The 20,306-nt window shown below is 39.4% G+C and overlaps 1 protein-coding gene and 1 pseudogene across 3 annotated transcripts; both read right to left on the minus strand.

Moving 5' to 3' along the window:
- Nucleotides 1-8,905: 8,905 nt before the first annotated feature.
- LOC124270575 lies at nucleotides 8,906-19,368 on the minus strand. 3 transcript variants are annotated; one of them, XM_046705589.1, is made up of 8 exons: nucleotides 19,217-19,368; nucleotides 13,840-14,157; nucleotides 12,631-12,963; nucleotides 12,015-12,068; nucleotides 10,792-10,861; nucleotides 10,265-10,327; nucleotides 9,847-9,928; nucleotides 8,906-9,609 (listed from the first exon to the last, which is right to left on the minus strand). In XM_046705589.1, the coding sequence occupies exons 1-5, from the start codon at nucleotides 19,290-19,292 to the stop codon at nucleotides 10,815-10,817; spliced, it is 828 nt and encodes a 275-aa protein (XP_046561545.1). In that variant the 5' UTR covers nucleotides 19,293-19,368; the 3' UTR covers nucleotides 8,906-9,609; nucleotides 9,847-9,928; nucleotides 10,265-10,327; nucleotides 10,792-10,814. The 3 variants fall into 3 exon arrangements, with proteins under 3 accessions (XP_046561545.1, XP_046561546.1, XP_046561548.1); XM_046705590.1 differs by lacking the exons at nucleotides 10,792-10,861; nucleotides 12,015-12,068; nucleotides 12,631-12,963; nucleotides 13,840-14,157 and having other exon boundaries at nucleotides 19,217-19,346; XM_046705592.1 differs by lacking the exons at nucleotides 10,265-10,327; nucleotides 10,792-10,861; nucleotides 12,015-12,068; nucleotides 12,631-12,963; nucleotides 13,840-14,157 and having other exon boundaries at nucleotides 19,217-19,344.
- Nucleotides 17,920-18,012, minus strand: LOC124270579 (annotated as a pseudogene).
- Nucleotides 19,369-20,306: the final 938 nt, after the last annotated feature.

A 20,306-nucleotide genomic window follows, 5' to 3' on the forward strand; every position in this document is an offset into this window, starting at 1 on the left:
AAGACGGGTATACTGCGACTTATATATTATTGAGTGTTTGACAACTGTGGATAAATCGTCAAGCTTCTGGGGAGTATCATCACCGACAGTATGTTCTCCAAATCGAAGGTGTAGGTTCTCCAAACCGAAAGTTGAAGTCGTCGTTGTCATTTAACCGTTACAGTTGGTGCACCTAACCGTCTAAAACTCATCAAGGATGAGTCAGCTTTTATAGGAGAGAGTGATATTCCCTTCCAACCTCGTGTGAAGTATCTGGGGGTGCACTTAGATCAATCACTAACTCTCCATAACCATATCGTCAGTGTGTCCCGTGCCTGCTTTCTCGAGTTCCGCCGACTTGCTTCTATTATATAATCTCCGTGGTGTAGTGGTTAGAGCGTCCACCCGGAGAGCGGAAGGTCGCGGGTTCGATCCCCGACCGCGTCATACCAAAAGACGTAAACAAATGGTACTTGTTGGTCCCTTTCCTGTCGCTCGGCATTACTGGGTACAACAAGGACTGGTCGGCTCGGAGTCAGTATAATGTGTCTGAGTGAGGTATTCATGCTTCACTGCGGCATGGTATCTCAGTGGGCTAGCACTATAAAAACAGCTTCAGTCTGGACTAGTACAAGCAGCCGCACACACACATATACACGCATGCACGTCGTCATATGAGCGACATATTCTCAAGCACGACGTTAAACCCAATTTTTACCTCACCTCACCTCTATTATATAATAATAATAATAAATGTGAAGTTATAATGCGCTTTTTTCCATGCACAAGGCCCATGCTCAAAGCGCTAACAAAGTGGGTGGATAATAAACATATATACAAGGAGGGACTAGTAGCTAGTCATAATGCAGTGAAAACAGATGAGTCTTGAGAAGTCGTTTGAAGGAATTAAAGTCAACTGCTGATTTAATGGTGACAGGGAGAGAGTTCCAGAGTAGAGGGGCAGAGCAGGCAAAGGAATTATTAGCCCATATCTCACTGAAGACGCAGCAGCCAGTCTTGTAAGCTGCTTTGTCACTTCAAGGATGGACTACTGCAATTCAGTTTTCTTTGGCCACTCTCTTGACGAGATCACTCGTCTCATGCGAGTACAGCACGGTGCAGCTCGTCTTGTGATGAAGAGACGCAAGTACAATCATGTGACTCCCATGCTGCAGCATCTGCATTGGCTGCCTATCACGCTTCGGTGCAAATGCAAGATTGCAACACTTGTGTTTCGCCATTTTGATGGTTCACTACCGCCATACCTGTCCAGTGAGCTCTCTACTAACAAAGCTCCACGAACACTCCGCTCTTCCAGTGATAAGTTGTTAAAAATCCCAAAGTACAACTTAAATTCAGCAGGACAGTGCACTTTCAAATACAGTGCGCCCTCAGTTTGGAATGCTCTCCCAAATGAACTCCGCAATTCCCCTTCTCTAAGTTCATTCACGACCGGTTTAAAAACATTCTTATTTAAACAAGCTTTCTTTTAATGTGTACTTTCCGTCCCTTTTTTGTGAGAGAAATGCGCAGAGTCCTTTCGGAGATTAGCGGTTTATAAATGCTATCCATTATTATTTATATTTATTACTATTTATCTTACAAATATCCTCCGAATCTTTTCTCTAAGAATTCTGTGTTACGAATAGGTCTCTGTCGTTATCTGAGTCCATGTTGTCTCCTCCATGACCGCCTGGTGCATTCCATGCAAATCGGCACCTTTCCGAGACCGGTTTGCCAGAATGACACGAGTTGTTACGAATGAAATGACATGCAATGCTGATTTATTATGATATACCCTATTTATACCCGTCCTAAGCGGTTGATAAGCTGGACAAACCACACATCCTCGGGTGTGGTAGGGATTATAAAACCCTGATCGTCGGTGAAACCCTGACCTCGGAGAAGGGTTCACAATCTCTACCACACCCAAGGAGTCGTGGTTTCTCCAATGCATAAATGCATGTACTAGGCACCGTCACAACGCCTCACCTTTAGTTTTGTAGTGGGCGATGACCTTGTTTACAATATCAGAACAAGGAGGAACAATATTGTGAGATGGAAACTATACCTTTTCCTCGTTCTGACAGGGTATTTTCCTCGCTCACAATGACAAGGATGTTAATTCGTCAGTCGACTTTACATGACAAAAACAAGGAGAGTGAGATCGTAGTTACACATAAGGAAAATAGCGACATTTGTTATCAGGTATGTCTGTATCGCAGCATGTGCATCGTTAAAGTTGAAGCAAAACGATATCCCAACAGAGAGACTGATCATGCGATAATTAATTTGAATTATACCAGCAAAATAAATATATGTAATTAGGTTGTATATAATGTATGTTGAAGTGAGTGAGTGAGTGAGTTAGAATGTAACATCGCATCGGCAACACTACAGCCATTTAGCGATGAAAACAAGGTAATCAATTTAAATAGCTGTCGACAAAGGACAGTAAAACCAACTAAACTATCACAGATATACACTTAAAACTAGTAATTAAATCTAAAATAATGATCGCAAACAACTGAAGGTAGATCACCGTACTAGGGTCCATGGGGACTTACAGTGCCTTTGCTACCTGCATGGACCCTAGTTGGATTTACACCATCCCTTCAGCCACTGGCGATTGTAGGAAAGGTTTAGCCGAATTTTAAAAGAACAAATATACTTCGTTTAAAAATCTGGTCAGCTTAAATTTAACTTTGAAAGTTTTGGGACTTACGTACCCTCTCAGGAGGACGTATGTTGAAATAAATTATAACGGAAGAGTGACCATTGTTACGACAATGTAATTTTAGTTCCGCCTTTCAGTTAATCAGTTTTCCCTTTCACCGCAGTGGTATCCTATGTTACAATACGTGGTAGATTGACCTGTGTATAATTAATGAAGAGTCGCTACATTTGGGCAAGTATCATCTCTTCACGAACAGGACAATGCTCTAGGTTTGTTGGAAGTATTGATAATATATCCCAGTAATCTACAAATACTGTAGCGCCGTTATTCCAAATTACGTCAACAAATAGCAACAGGAATGTTTGACTATTGTAACGTGATAACCGACCCTGCAACACTGTTGTCACTATGTGTTAAGGAAAAAGCCCATTTGAAATATATTTACATGAAAATTATAATGGAATGCGTTAACTATAGAAATACTGAGAAGCACTATTTGCTGGATGTTTCTATCAAACGTTTGCTTACTCAACGTGGGTTTTGAATTTTCCTCGTTTTGTTCTTATATTGCTCTAATAAATCCTCCTAGGTATCTTAGCATGCTAAATCAAATGAATGCTTTAAGTGTTTTTGGTGTGAGGTACAGGGTGCTATTTGAGGAAAGAAACGTTTTGTTTGCAGCGCTAATGAATTCATGGGCATAAGTGTACAATGGCAGTTTAGTTATGGGACATCACGTGAGAACGATATCATCCCGTGACTGTGAAGTCACTGGGCAATGTCTTCATTGATTTAATTTAATCATGTCCCATTGCATACGTTTTATATTATGTTTCGTTGAATATTAAACCACTTTTTTCTTCATCTTGTTTTTTTTTCTACTTAGCAGTATACTGTTTACCAAGGCTACTTCTTCTAAAACTATACCCTCAATTCACGTTTATAGGTGTGTTATGTTGTTCCAAGTTCCAGGTAGATATGTTTATTTGATGAAGCTTATGCAAATGTGGCATCAGAGGCTTGCTTAAGGCTTGCAGGTAGTAACATAAGCATAGGGTGAAACGTCGTGTATTGTACCTGTTCCGAATATATATAAGTGTTTACAATTTTCAATACTTTTCAATCATTTTCAGCCTTTTCTGCATGCAAGTCATGACAAAAATGCGTGTTTACACAGCCAGTTTACTCTCAGAATGTCCTGCTTGACTATTGATTTTCCATTACAAGGGATCAATATTTCATCATCAATTAGTTCACATGTAATCATTTTTTAAAAAGAAATTGATTTAATTGGTAAATTTTGATCTATGTAGTTATATAAGTTTTATTCAATTTGGATATACATGTGGTTATTAACTGAAATTTTTCATGGCGATGCCCTCGACAAGGGTTGAAGTACCGCAAATTATTCCATGTCTCTCAAGTATGTTAGTATTTACCAGTTTTTTAATCGACGTATATTTGTCCTTTTAAGTGACGGCTAAATTCCAGTACAATCGCCACCGACTAAAGGGACTGTGTAAATCCAGCTAGGGTCCATGCAGGTTGCAAGGGTACTGTAAGTCCCCATGGCTCCTAGTATGGTGATCTACCTTCATTTGCTGGAGATCTACAGCCCATTTTTACAATGTATTGTTGTTTACTAATCTATTCTTTTAAATGCGATCAGCTAGTTCTACCTTATACCTGTGGTACTATAGTAATTCTACTGTCCATCGCTGACAGATTTCTTTCCTAATAAATCAAATATTTATGTTCAAATTCTCGTCACGATATGGCTGAAAACTGAAACATTGCTGATGTGACGTTAAATGTTAAGTCACTCACTCACTACTCTCAGAATGCACATCGTACAAACCAGATTTACCTCCCTTGATAACCCCGGTTACACAGTGAATGAAGCTTCTGGCAAATCTCCACAAATGAGCTACGGTTTGACATAATTTATTTTCTAAATTCCAGTACCTTTGAACAATGGTTTATACATTTGTTACTGGTGCTAGATTATTGCATTGACATAGTGACATATATACACATGTGTATATAGTTTGGCCTAGTCCTTTGAGTTACATGTACCATGTCGCAGTTTAACAGGAATTACTGTGCTTTTTGTTCTCCTCATACAAATCTCTCACAGGGCGAAGTCTATGACAACTGCATGCCTGAATATTTGAACAATGGTATCATGTGCAGTAAAAGTATTTGTACTTGTAATAAAGTAAGGAAAAAACGGATTGTTCGGAGACCCCAAATCTGACTGCTATATATTTCTGATAAAACGTATCGTGGACGTTGCTATTTGTTTCATTATCTGAGAGGCATTTCCACTTTACATACACAAAAGCCTAGCCACTTATCAGGTGTAACTTACACAAAGCCATAATCAATGTGTATTATGCTTTCCCCCCTAAATCCAGTCTCTATCTAAATATCTGGTGTTTGCTGTTCATGCTCGTTGTAACACAATCAACGAATTCTATAAGGAAGCTACTTTGCATTCCATATTATTTCATATCCTGTTTTATTACCGATTCGTTTACTTTTCTCATTATTTTCTTTGCCTTGTTGCACATATGACCTAAATTGAGTCTTTATTTCACACCATTATGAGCTATAACTTTCTAAGAAAACATTTAATGATATCAAGGTCACGACAGACGAATTGTTTGAGCTGTATGGGGTCTTTACATTGATAGAATTTCCATGTTCTGCCATTAGGACGATAGCCGTATCATTTGAAATTGAGTGAGTGAGTGAGTGAGTGAGTGAGTGAGTGAGTTTAGTTTTACGTCGCACTCAGCAATATCCCAGCTATATGGCGGCGGTCTGTAAATAATCGAGTCTGGACCAGACAATCCAGTGATCAACAGCATGAGCATCGATCTGCGCAATTGGGAACCGATGACATGTGTCAACCAAGTCAGCGAAACTGACCATCCGATCCCGTTAGTCGCCTTTTACGACAAGCACAGTCGCATTTGAAATTGACCCCTGAAGATCCTGGTTAGAATTGATCTTAACCCATGCTTGTCACAAGAGCCAGCTAAAGGAATCTTGTGATCAGGCAGGCTGACTTGGTAGACACACATCATCGTATCCCATTTGCGTACATATATGCCCCTGCTGTTGATCACACATCGATGCTCATGCTGTTGATCACTGGATTGTTTGGTCCAGACTCGATTATTTACAGATCGCCGCCATATAGCTAGAATATTGCTGAATGCGGCGTAAAACTAAAATCACTCACTCACTCACTTGGATTTAATATGATAAATAGAAATTATATATATTTTCATTGCCATTCGATACCTGAAGCCTAGTACTTTAATTTCATCAAATATATGTATCTACCTGGAACTGCCTACATAACACACCAATAAACGTACATATTGAGGGCATCTCTTAAGAGGAAGTAGCCTTGGTAAACAATATACAGTATACCCTGGTTATAAGGCCACTGTTTGTCCAGGTGAAAATATGGCATTATATCCAGGGTGGCATTATAACCGGGTAGGACAGTTAGAGGCCCTATTCAATCAACAAGGTCATTGAGCCGATGTCTCCTGTAATGAATCTTGAATGGATAATTCCAGCGTCTAGGGGCTGCAGGTGACTTGTTGTTGTAAGTGGCAGGAAGTGTATTGTCACATGTGTTATCCCATCTGAGATTACAAGACTACTTAAAGCATTAATAAGTTTGGTCAAGTAACTTGAGTCAAGTCAGTTAACTAATTAAGGTATGTATAGTACATGCAGCCAGTATAACTGGCATTATAACTAGGGAAAAAGACTTTAAAAATGACTTTTGTTTCAAGAACCATTGGCAAATGCCAGTTTGGCATTATAACCAGGGTATTATATAGGCAGGAAATCCGGCAAAAACATGGTATTATATCCAGTGTGATATAATAACCAGGGGTGTTATAACCACTGGTGTAATGCAAAGTAGAAAACGAAAAACTAGATCAGGAAAAATCAATTTATTATTCAACGAAACATAACTTAAAACGGGTGCAATGCGATATGATATACTGTGCTATTAAATCAATAAAGCACATCCTTCCTTCCTTCCTTCCTTTCCAGAATCATTACATATTGACGTCACAGTCACGGGATGTAAACCGGAACATGAGTCCCATTTAGACAATGACCTACTTTTCAGCCGATGCGAATTTTCTCTTGTGAAAGTGAAAAGAGACACTATGACAACTATGATTACACTAAATTCCAATTCCTTGTCCCATAAGAAACTGTTTTTTACAAATGAATTTTAATTTTAAACTTTAATAAAATCGAATTTCTATATTTCGTGGCGCGGTTTAGGCAGCATGACCTTAACTAGGACGTCACAGGCTGCCCTTGTTTGATGAGGTCGTAAAATGAATCACAATTCATCTGGCTCACTGGTTACACCTGTTATCTGTCATTTGCGCTTATTCAATGAATGTTTGTAACATACAGTGTGATTGATATGATATCAAGTCCGTACAAAACCGCCAAACGTTTCTCGCGGTCGAGCCTCGTTTTGAGATTTCCACGATTTCCAGATTTCCGTTTGTTAGAGCACGCTGTACGACAGAACACGCTGCACGACGTGTTTGCAAGGATTAGAAAGAGCGTAGTGTTGCAATATACAAGTGATTAGATGTATCAAATAATGCTGATTAATATTTATATATCCAGTTGAATGAAGTTGTCTTAACATTCTAGACTGGTTATTGTAAAAGGATATGATATTGTAATATTGCGCAATATGACGGAGCACAGGCAGCAGGAAACGAGACTGTTGTGTGATCAATGTTCGCTCCAACGTGATGTACCGTAACTAGACTTCTACTTACACTTAGTATTGCAAATATAACATCTCTATCCTCTTTCCACTTAAATACATTTGATTTGCTATACAAAGATACCTAAGAGGGTCTTCTAAAAAGTAGTATAAGAACAAAACGAGGAAATTTCAAAACCACGTAGACTTACATGTATCGAACCTTTGACAGAAACACTCAGCAAATAGTGCTTCTCAGTATTTCTATAGTTAACGTATTACATTATAATTGTAAGGTAAATATATTTCAAATGTCCCTTTTCCTTAACATATGGTTACGTACTCGTACCATGTTCCTACGGTCACGCTTCTGTGATGATTTACTTCAACATACATTATATACAACCTAAGTACTTATATTCATGTTGCTGGTATAATTCAAATTAATTATCGCATGATCGGTTTGTTGGGATGTCGGTTTTGTTTTCAACATTGACGGTTTTCAACATTTGCTGCGGCTGCAAACATATGTGATAAGATAATGCCACTATTTCCCTCACATATTTCAACTACGATCTCACTGTCAATGCTTTTGACATGATGCTATATATCGTCATGTAAAGTCGGCTGACGAACTAACATCCTTGTCATTGTCAGGGAGGGAAATCCCCTGTGAGTTCGAGGGAAATGTAAAGATTGTATCTCACCATATTGTTCCTCCTTGATCTGATATTGTTGATATAAACAACGTCATCATTTTATTACAAATTGCAGCTAGGACTTAGTAGAAGCAGTTATGGCATACCAACTGGTGAGACAAATATTTGGAATGGTATCCGTTGGTTCCAAAAGGGCAAGCTCTATTTGCAGTAACAACGTATCAAAAGGCGTAAGCAATACATTATAGATAGTGACATGATGGGCGTTTTTGTCAAGTATGTACACAGAGGGAAGGGCGAGGGATTATTGAGGTCAATTCGCGACAGAGCCTTATACAGTAGATCAGGGGTTCCTTTAGGTCGAACGTGACAACCTCAACCTCCACACCAGTTTACAAAGCCTACAGCAATTCGCGAACATAAAACGGAATACATTGAATATATGGGGGGTGACAAACCAGTTTTAAATATACTCATTGTAGAATAAAGGCAAAAATACATATGCATATATTCGCTCCTCGTGGATCACTGTAATTTCCAATACCTTACGCTTCTATTTATGCAATTATGCACAGAGTTTTATGAAAATATACATATAAAAGTATGTACATAGAAGATATTTACACAAACATTGAGGAGCACGATTGCCATGTAATTAAATTTTACCACAACATAGAAGTTAGTATCATTTGAAATAATGGAGTAATCGGAATCTTAACTGTACATGATACATAAACAATTGTCGTGCGAGATTGTTGACTTGGTTCAGTTAGAATAGTTGCATACTGCGAAGACAGGATGATGGAATATGAAATTAAAGAAGACAGGTGTCACATCGACACATATATTGTAGATATAACATTTGAGTTTACAGTACACATGGCAGGAACAGTTTTCATCAAAGCGACAATATCAACCTGGCTATTGTTCACGCTGTATATACCAGACGTATGCATGTATCTCTCCTTCTTATCCATTTGCTATGGGTAGGTCTATACAATCAAAATGAAAACAATGAGCTGCCCTGCAGATATAACATCACTATATAAGGACACACAAGTATCGAAAATTAAGAAGTATAACTACTAAGAATATTTAAGTTCGATGGACAGTAGGTAGTACAGTCTACTTACTGTAAAAGCCAACACCTTCTGGATAGTCACTTGTATAAAAACAGTCAGTTTTAACGTGTCTCAATCCACACCACTCACCAGTTTCGTATCTGAACACACACATTGTATCAGCTTCAGGATAACTGTAAGATAATTACAAAGTATAATTACCCTGGCTGTGTTACTTTTACAAATTCGTGACTGATGAAATGGATAATGTAGGTAAATCAGATGTTTTGGTAATCTGGAGTAGCCGTTGGCCCATGTGTAGTATCCTCTTGAGATCTTGAGGTCTGTTCGATAATGGCATAATTGTTGGCATCAGCCTCAGCTAACAGGCCGGAGTAAGTGGGGTGTTCAACAGAAGCTGGAGTGTCTCCTTGTTTCTTCGCAGTCAGATCGTACCGACGTCTGAAACGACAAGTAACGTGTCATGTGAATTTCGTTTAAGCATACTTAAGGAAATATCCAATCATTGATAAATGGTTTAATCCCATTCTTGGTGCGAATTTTTAGGATGGTTTTGCAAACGTAAAGACAGTCACACATATCCCAAATGAGATACACAGGATGACTGTAGTATTTCATAGTATAGTGTTCACTGGATGAAGCCGGAAGTGTAGAGAGTGAATGTACTTTACAATATACCTGATAACGAGGACGTACACTGCAAGACCGACCAGGATGACAATAACAGCTCCGGCAGCCACCCCTCCCATAAACACACCAGCTGAAACAAAAAACAGACACTTTGAATTGAACAGAGATCAATTATTTCTGACATTTTATTGAAATAACATTTAACACAGTCCAGAACATGAGTCTTTCCCATGAACTTGGTCAACAGTGTTTTTACTTCACAAGGCCAACACTACTTGACATAGAGGACAAATTTCAATTTTGTACAAAGCTAAAACAAGTTGAGGCATGAACACGCAAATGTCATTTTTCAGCTGAATGTTTTAAGCTATCTTGATGGAAAAAACTTTTGAACATGAAAATGTTGTCATCTGTCTGAAGTTTTAAAACACTGTGTATAGGTTCCTGCGCATTGTATAGTCCATACCTGGGAATCGTGAAGGGGAGGATACGGGAAGTCGATCCTTATTTGGAAAAGTTGTGACCTCTCCTGTGGAAACATGTTTATGTCCAACACACAATATAAAACATAGCCAATGTAATCGTTACTGAGGAACAAGTCTTAATGTTAATCGTAACTCAAAATAACAATTATTTAAAACACACCTTGTCACATCATACTTTTATCATACTATCCCAAGAGCGTCTTTAAATGTACACCTGGACGTGAACAAAAATATCATCACTGAAATTTGGGAGGATTATATTTATGGTTGTGTTTGAGTAAGATAACCTTCTCTGCCACAAGAATATATACGTAGATAAATGAATGTACACTATGTCAAATATAGAAGTTGTGCACACAGGGGATAAGGTGGTCGTCGCAAATCACTGACTAAACCAATGATTCGAATCAGGTTTGAATTTGTTTCTAGGTTTTGGCAGCTTGAATATTCAGTTGTCAATAATTCTAGATGATCGAGAGAGTGTTTAATGCTCAATGAGAAGAGTTACCTGTTGTTGATGTACTGTCTGTTCTACTCCCCCACTGTCACACTACTGGATGCCAGAATCTGAGCTGTCACTGTGGTAAAAGACACAATGATTGTTTTCACTACCAAGGCTTTTAGTTCATATAACCAAAGTATTGTTGAAACCGTCTTTAAAATCAGCTTGCACCCATCATATTGACAAAAGCAGTCTCTGTCAAACAATACCGCCAGACCTAAGCCGAGATAAAGCCACAATATTGTTAAAACGGCATCAAAACCAGCCCGCACTCATTAAAATGACGAAAAAGTATTTGCCATAAATACCGCCAGTCCTAATTTATTCACCAAATTATTCACCATATCGTATAAAGTGTCATACAAACTTAAATATTGAGCTGCCGATAATTCTTTATTATGGAGATCGTGTTAAATGCTCAATGAGAAGAGTTACCTGTTGTGGGTGCACTGTCTGTCCTACTTCCTACTGTCACACTACCAGCTATCACAATCTGAACTGTCACAATGATTGTTTTCACTAACTGGGACCATGGGACTTGTGAAACATACATGCACTGGACCGCATTCAGAGTTACGCCCCTTAGTTTTCTGCGGACGAGCAGGTTCGAATTTCGATGAAGATTGTTGTCTCTCGGGAGACTATAAATGGTCGCCGATCCACCAAATAGGTAAAGTCTACATATGACATCATTTCAACTTGAACTCGCCTAATCACTCAGGTTAGTAGCTGTAACGTCGGGTTAATTAGCCCGATCAAATATTTCTTAAATGATGTCAATGTCAGATATCTAACACAAAACCATACAGCCATGTCTGCATGCTATTTCTTTAAAATGCATAATCCTACACAATCCTACACAACCAAACACACTCAAACACAATCCTTTATGTTCAAACACAACCCTACACAATCAAACACAATCCTTAATATTCAAACACAACCCTACACAATCAAACACAATCGTACACAATCAAAGGACGAAGCTTCGCTGAATTCTAAAGGAGCTATTATTATTAACAACCTAATGTGTTGTTATGGTTACGAACGACTATGAATGAGAGTGTGCAGGCAAACCAAAGCCTGAATTCAAAATATTGAAAAAAAACAGTCACTGTATTAGCAATGACACACTGTGGAACCTAATTAAATCTAACCAAGGTTGTTTGCTTAAAATGTTCAATCATATTGAAGTGTCGCGCTTCTAAAAAATATGTAACCAGACTCACCAGTTGGTCGAATCAAAACTGTAGTACTGCAATTGATAACGAAGTTTCTTGTGGCTAAAATAGGAATGCATTCATCAACTGACAATACAGAATTGACTGTACATGTACTCTCTGAAGGTCTGAAGTTGTAGGATTTGACTCGGTTGAGTGATTTTACATGTGAATGGCAGCGGCCTTTGTACGCATGCCAAAATACAATGTTTTTTCTTTCATGAAGCAAGATATGATATTTAAGGAACAGAATCAAATTTGACTTTGAGATTAATTTACTTCACAGATCGTTTGACAAATTGTTTCAAATAAAATTCTGCCCCTGGTAAATATACTGTAGAAAAATGTTTACAGTAACGTTCATGTCGATGAAGGAGTATGCTGTACCGCGTCAAACAAATAATACGCCCATTATTACGCAAATTTTGTGAATGGCGGGAGCAACCGGTGGGGCAATAGATGCTTACCCTTATAGCGAACACCACGTGTCATCACTAATTTTCTGTGATCAATTCATACAATTTTCCCCTCAACGTTTACCCCTACACCTTGCGGAGTTCGTTTCTGGGGATAGTCACGAACGTATACGTTTGCAATGAGGTTGTATATTTAAACACAAACTTACAAGCGATTCCAAGCCAAACAACTGGTCGTGTTCCTTCCGTAACTGCAAGTGTAATGTGTGACTGTCCAGGTGATTGAATTGTTTGGAGCTGTTTATAGGGCCAAATCTCGTCTGAGCAGGAATACGGTGTCATAGTAATGGTCAAACGGGAACACCTTTCGGGTTCATTCCCATCTCCAAGACGTATATCAAGAGCGGTGATATTTACAGGCATCTGTGACTGAATTGTACAAGTATGCTTGGAACTGGGTATGTCATCTGTATGCTTGTAGATGATAGTGGTTTCAGATGCATTCCGTTGTGAGGCTTCATCGATGGGTGTAATTGAATCTCCTATAACATATGAACGTTCAGTGGATGAGTTTGTAAACCTTAAAAAAAAACGTGCACAAATATGTTATAAATGTAACGCTTATGTACAGTGTGGCCTCTTTTGATACATACTTGAGGCGCAACATATGGACATCTCATCTGTATGCTTGTAGATGATAGTGGTTTCAGATGCATTCCGTTGTGAGGCTTCAGTCATGGGTATAATTAAATCTCCTGTAACATGTGAATGCTCTGTGAATGACTAAATAATCTTCCATAAAAAGTTTGCATTTGTTAAATTTGATTTCTTTTCAGTTAACAGTTTCCAAAACTGATGTCTGAAATTTTCTTTTTCTTCTGTTCTTGATCATAAGGGTAAAAATATACTGAGAGAAACATATAAAGGAACGCAGGAAAGTTCAAGCGTTCCTTCTTAAAAACGTAATTATGTTGTACAAATAATGGTGTCTTTTGGTACATACTCTTAACATGTGGACCTGAGGCAACAGTGATTATGACCTACGGCCCTAGTAGAGCTTATGTCACCCGTACATAGGCATAGATAACCATCTATTTTACACGTTGTCTTCACATCGTGTCTCGTAGATAATAGCCCCAAAATATGTACAAACTGAACCGTTTCGGGTCATGGGATGATTACCTTTTTTACGATTTTGATGATTATTCACTCATTACCTTGGGAAACACTTATTTCGGATATCTTACAACAGATATATAGCATGTTCATTATTCCGATACTGCTCATGAATTTAACATGTAAATGGTTAAACTCTGATGAAGAGGGATTTCATCTATGTACAGTTAAATTTCAATATTATCTACATTATTTAATGTAACCTTAATTCTAAATTTTAGTGTCTCCGAAAACACACATACCTTCAATGCACAGATATTTGACAAGGGAGAATGTATCGGCTGCATCACTCCGGGGAGCCTGATACCCACATTGGTTCTCTGTAGAACAGTTGTTGTAGAGGGAGATGAGCTCGGTTTTGTCGAAGGTGAGACTGCGTCTACTTACTGTCACATTGTCAGGGTTTACAGCTTGGCAGTTATTGATACCTGTACCACATTCTCTGTTGAAGGTGAAGTAGGCGTCAACGATGGCGATCTTCTGGGTGGGGTTGCATCTGATGCTGTGCTTAGTGCAGGGAAGGCCAACAGCACCATAACAGGCTCTACTCGTCTGGATCTCTACATGGAGAAATGGTCACACTTTTATCATATTTTAAATATATATTTAGTGCAGCAGTCTTATAATGACTTCGTTATTGGAGTTCGTCTCCATCCAAAGGGAAAACATTCACATCAATCAAATCAAATCATGAGGATGTCATCATATATTTGACATCCCCCTAACTATCCACCGGTTTATACTTGAATTACAAACAGATTGGAGACAGGCAGTTTACGGTGAAATTCCATCCACGGTGAAATACTGACAACAACTAGCGAATGACATTTCAAATAAGACATAGAACATTTACATGTACAACACTTGTTTATGATAGAAACGCATGACGAATCATATCAGCAATAAGTGAGTGAGTGAGTGAGTCAAAATTTAAAGTCACTTCAGCACTATTTCGTACTAGAATATAGAAGACTCTACTATCGATAGAGAAAGTGTCTTCTCAAATATAACATATGCTTAATTTGACTACTTTCTATATTAAATTGTGCATTCATAGCTTTCGGTCGTGGAAGACGTGGGAACCGTGCCAATTTACACTTCCTAAAGGGATAGGTACACGTGATCAAGAGTACCAGTTGTCCAACTTCCGATTTTGCGGAAGCCGCGGTGGTTGAGGTATTAGATCCCTGACTCTGAGAGTGTAGGTTCGAATCCCGAATGGAACTCAACCTAGTTCACGCTTGTACACAAATCCATAAACACGTCACATTGAAGAGCGATTTTATGTACACATTTCAGCAATACAATACTATTTAAAATAACCCAGGCTATCACAACATTATTTATGATTTGAAACATGGGTTAACACGATATTACAGTAATAATTATAATAATGATAGATGATGTACGCCTCTCCGTTGGGGGGCCTAGATAGGGGAATTATTTCCTGATCCAAACGTGCATCACCCAGTTAGTCCACATCATGTCACACCACACCACACCACCACACCACTACACCTTGCCACCACACCCACACCACGCCACCCCACACCACACCCCATCACATCACACCACCACACCAGTTGTAATTCACTGGATTACCGAAAGCCCAGTCAGTCTTCCTCCGGTACTTTGAAACAAACCATACTGGAGATGGGGAGGCTGCAGGGAAGACACATAACCCGACCAAGAATATCTTGGTCAAACCATCTGAGAACGACACTACTTGAGTGTGCGAGAGCGACAGGATGGCCTGAAACTTCACGTATCAATGGCAAGACGCTTAAGCTTCATTGGGACAATGCCATGCCCATGTATGCTTACCTGACGGAGCAAAATCTCCGAGACCAGTTCCGGCGTCTTAAAATTTCATGCGCCGTGAGCCAGTTCAACCCACAAACTGGTGCCCGTCAGGAACCTTTGCATGAGCAGAATGCTCAAGTGGCAGCAGCCCCTAAACTTCTTATGGATGTCCGCGTGAACCTCTTTCCGAAACAAACTCTTCCGGCATAGAGCTAATTGGCCCCGACATTTCTTACCCTCACTCTTCCTCTTCCTCAGTTGCAGATCTTTCTGAAAATCCTGTGTATATTTTGTTTTATTCTATTTATGATGGAATATCTAACCTACCTTTAGAAAAACGGAGGCCAATTAAACAAACGAATGAATCTTTTCCCAAAAATGAAATTAATTTATTAAATGACTTATTTCTATGAAACTTTCTGCCGATTGTTCATCACATGAAGTTAATGCCGCTCGTACCTTGGAGGAACTTCACACAGTTTCCAAAGAAAAAATACTAAGAACAATACACCAATGAAAAACCGATTTCAAGTAAAACTAACGGAAACTAGTAAATACATTTCCTGGATAGAGCTGTGCCTGAAGTTAAGATCATCAGGGAGTCCAATGTCAAAACGGCAAAAGGCAATTTGGAGAAAATTAAAACTGAAATACAAAAGAACGAAAGAAAAGATATTTCGAGTTGTCGAGTCCCTTAAGGCCAAAATAAAGGTTTGGACTGAAAGAAAGTAAAACTGGGAAAAGAAAAATATCTTTATGAAACAGAATAAACGTTTACAGGCAACTCAAATCAAAGGGTGATGGTGAGCATGATAGACGACCTCCCATGGATGCCAATGAATGGTTCTGGAAACAGTTGTGGTTTGTACCCGGCGACTGTAACCTGGGGGCACTATGGGTCAGTGATTACGGTCATGCAATGCATGAGAAAATAGCTGGGTCGTTTGTCTGTTATATATCACCAGATTGACAAACTCGTGTCATCTTACTGCTTTTCCAATGATATAGTTTACAGAGAGCAGAAGAGAGCGAGAAAGGGATGTTGGGGGTGCAAGGATCAACGTCCTGTATAGAAAATTATTTTGGAAGAGACTAAACCATATCACCGCAACCTCTCCATGCGCTGGATTGACTACAAGAAGCATACGAATCTGTCCCTCACGAATGGATTCTGAAGTATGTTCATTGTATTGACCTCCCTGAGCGACAACTTGATATACTTAAGTCTTTAATGAGTTCGACTCAACTTGAGATGTACTCGAAAGGGCAGGTGCTTCAGAATCTATTCCCATCAGAAGGGGAATATTCCAGGGTGACTCCTTCAGCCCTCTGCTTTTTTGGTTGTCTTTAAATCTTTTGAGGTTTCTGCTCAATAAAGAGGAGGATTACCATCCCGGACCTCCTCAGCACAGATCCCCAACACCACTTACTCATCCCCTCTACATGGATTATATTGAGCTCCTTGCCAAAGGAGATGCCAATTTGAAAGAGCAGGTTCTCCTTGTCGAGTCCTTTTCTAATGATATTGGCATGACATTTCGACTCGACAAATGTCATACCTTTCATTTGAAACGTGGCAAGGTAACTAATGATGGATCGGTCAAGTTACAAGGGGGAAGAGTTTATGAGCATCTTGTGGAAGATCAGGCCTACACCTATCTTGGAATGCCAGTTCGAGACAACCATCAGAATGCCCATATTCAAGACAAAGTTTGGGCCGAGTAAAAATCGCGCTTAAAGATAATCTGGAGCTCAAAGCTAAATGCTCGAAACAAGGTCAAAGCCACCAATACTTTTCCTGTGCCAGTCCTCTCCTAGTTTTGAGAATTTTGACCTCCTGACCAGAAGGATCATGTCTGATAACATGGCCCACCGCCCTCGTTCCTCTCTCAATCGTTTATATATGCCAATCAATTCTGGAGGTCGGGGTTTGATTAATGTGGAGGCTCTTCCTGGTAGAATTTTTTTGTGTACTTTTGCACGTATTTATTTACCGGATGATCCTCTGGTGATGCATGTCAAGACACGTGATGAAAGCAAGGAATTCCACAGCTATTTTAAGCGTGCCAAGGTTGTTGGACAGAATCTGAAATTTGAGGTTGATTTTGTTGATGGCGATGTACTGCTGGACAGTACAGTGATGGGAGTAAACCAGGTGAAGTTATTCACCAAGTCTGCTCAGAGTCGGTCGGTGGAGAAGCTTTCTGAGAAACCATTGCATCGTGTGTACATGCAGTGTGTGGAACAGAATAGCAATTCGACCGACTCCTTCGCCTGGCTGAAGTCGGCTGGTCTCAAATGTGAAACTGAGGGCTTCCTTTTTGCTGCTCAGGAACAGTACCTTCCCACTCGCAATCGCCAAAATGTGATTCTTAAACAAAATATTAACATGAAATGTCGACTGTGTAATGAATTTACAGAGACTGTCCAACACCTTGTCAGTGGATGCCCTTCCTTGGCACAAACAGCATATCTTAAACGACATGATGGCATGGCTCGCTGCTTCTCCTATCGTCTTAGCCATGCCTGTGGCTTTGGTTTGGTAGACTGTCAGTTTTACCTGAAGTCATGGCGATGCATACTATAGAAATGATCCCTAAAAGTATGATCCATCCATGGTACGACCCTGAACATGTCCAGGGCGTCATGGAAAATGATGCTTTCAAGCTTCTGTGGAATAGGCGCATATACAACCTGAGAATAATTCCAGCCAACAAACCTGATCTTGTCCTTTTTGAAAAAGCCAATGAATTTATTTATATCATTGAATTTTTTTCTGTCCCCTTCGACAGCAATGTGATTGGCAAGATTCAGGAAATACATTCTAAATATACGGACCTCGCCTTTGAAATTTATCGCTTGCATCACAAGTACACTGTCGTCAGGCTCCCCATTGTTCTCGGTACCCTCGGTTTGGTACCTCCTGAACTCTTGGCGCAGATCAGGGAAGTGCCTGGGTTCTCCGCCGGGAGCGCAGCCCTTCTGACACTCTGGGTAATGCAGAAGGCTGCAGTGTTGGGGAGTCTACATATTCTTCGGAAAGTTCTTTGGGGGTTCGACTAGGCAGCGTTTCCTGGGAGAATCACTAATAATTTGTTTTGCTCCTAAAACACACTTGATTGGCTAATTACATTTACAATATTTAAAATAATTTTCAAAGCAACAATGACAGATTTGCACTAAGTTCAAGAAAAGCAGCCCCCATTGACATAACGAGCACTACTTCATTTTAAAAACCATTGGAAGTAACAAAAGACCAGTGAAGTCTGAAATAGAGTATAACATTTTCTGCGCATGCTTAGACTAATTTACTTTCTACGCATGCACACCGGTAATCGAAAAGTGCGACAACGCATTGTCGCGCATTTTTAGGCTTGTTTCACACATCTTAGATGGGCGACAACGCGACATATTTTGACCTTGAAAATTGTCGCATTGTCACCCTTTGGAGGAATAGAAAAATATTATTCAAAACGCGACATGCGACATCGCGACAATGCGACAAATGGCCGCGCTTTGGTTAATTTGGCCTCATTTCACTTGTTTTTGAGAGGGCGACAACGCGACAATGGGACAACGTCCTTCCAGGATTCCATACTCAACCAAGTTAAATAACCCTATTTAAAATAACCCAAGTTATCACAGCGTTATTTATTATTAACATGGGTTAAAACAATACTACAATAATAATATGAGGATATAGTTAAAATAATATTAATTGAATGAAATGTTGTAATAAACGTTAGACAACAGTTATAAACCCAGCTAATAATATGTTAAATACATGTTTTGAAATGGTTGTGTTGAATAACATACCCATAAGTACGGCAGTCTGGAGAAGACACGCTGCCAGGCATATGACTCGCCAAGCCATGAACATCGTGGCTGACATGATCCAGTGTTGAGTAATGTTCGCAACCGTTATCTATTCACATACATGTACACATGTACACAGATGATGCTAAGAAGGAAGTAGAAGTTTCCTGACATGCATGATGACTCGTATAATAACCATATACATCCCTGTCTGTGTGAGGCCCGTGGTGGATCCGGTTAGAATTGGATTAGTAGACCATGCCAGGGATAGAGTGGTCAGGCTCGCTGACTTGGTTGACACATCGTAGCCCAATTGCGTAGATCGATGCTCATGATGTTGATCACTGGAGCCTGGTCCAGACTCAATTTTTTACAGACCACCGTCATATAGCTGGAATATTGTTCCGCGTTAAACAACAAACACGTGTGTGACACTCTGCTTTTCAAAATTCCTCTTGTCAGTGTTTATGTATGTGTCATTATGCGTTTATATATTTCATGTATATTATGTGTCGCTTTCAAGACTGTCATCCTATGAGTTGTCTTCCACTGATTAAAACCAAATTGAATGCTGTCCTATGCATCATATATTACTTGCTGTGTGGCTCAGCAGTTTGAACTTCATATAATGGATTGTGTTGTCAGGCTTGGAAAGAAACTATACTAACGGAAAAAGATATCTGTGCATCACATAAAATTGAATAAACTAAAGTTCTTTGAAAAGTTATAATAAATAACCTTAAGTTAAAATGTAGCAATGCACTTTATGTACAATGAACTTACTTACTTTTTGACACCTGAAGTTCATAAACCTGATATTGATAATTGAAGTTCATTATTCGCTTGCCGCTGAATGTTGTGGAAAATACGTTAATTTCAACCTAAATTGCGTGCACGTCACCCTACAGTTTATAGCAAATCAGCGTATCTGCGCCATGGGCATGCTAGAGACTGGACTCGCCCAATATAAAGAGGTCAAACATTTGGTATCCATCGAAACATGATCTCATCTCTATGGAGACAACACGTTTTCAATGGGAACACGAGAGGTTTTCATCGGACCGGCCGCCCACGCGTGACGTCACGTTAG

The sequence above is a fragment of the Haliotis rubra genome, unplaced genomic scaffold, assembly GCF_003918875.1.
Source record: "Haliotis rubra isolate DU_JTF1 unplaced genomic scaffold, ASM391887v1 Scf1529, whole genome shotgun sequence".
Lineage (NCBI taxonomy): Eukaryota > Metazoa > Mollusca > Gastropoda > Lepetellida > Haliotidae > Haliotis > Haliotis rubra.

Coding starts and splice junctions, on each gene's coding strand:
- LOC124270575 (XM_046705589.1), bottom strand. CDS start 19,292: ATGTCAGCCACGATGTTCATGGCTTGGCGAGTCATATGCCTGGCAGCG. Junction 12,069..12,630: donor TGTTTGGCTTGGAATCGCTT/GTAAGTTTGTGT, acceptor TTCCTATTTTAG/CCACAAGAAACTTCGTTATC. Junction 10,862..12,014: donor AGTTTTGATTCGACCAACTG/GTGAGTCTGGTT, acceptor CTTTTACCACAG/TGACAGCTCAGATTCTGGCA.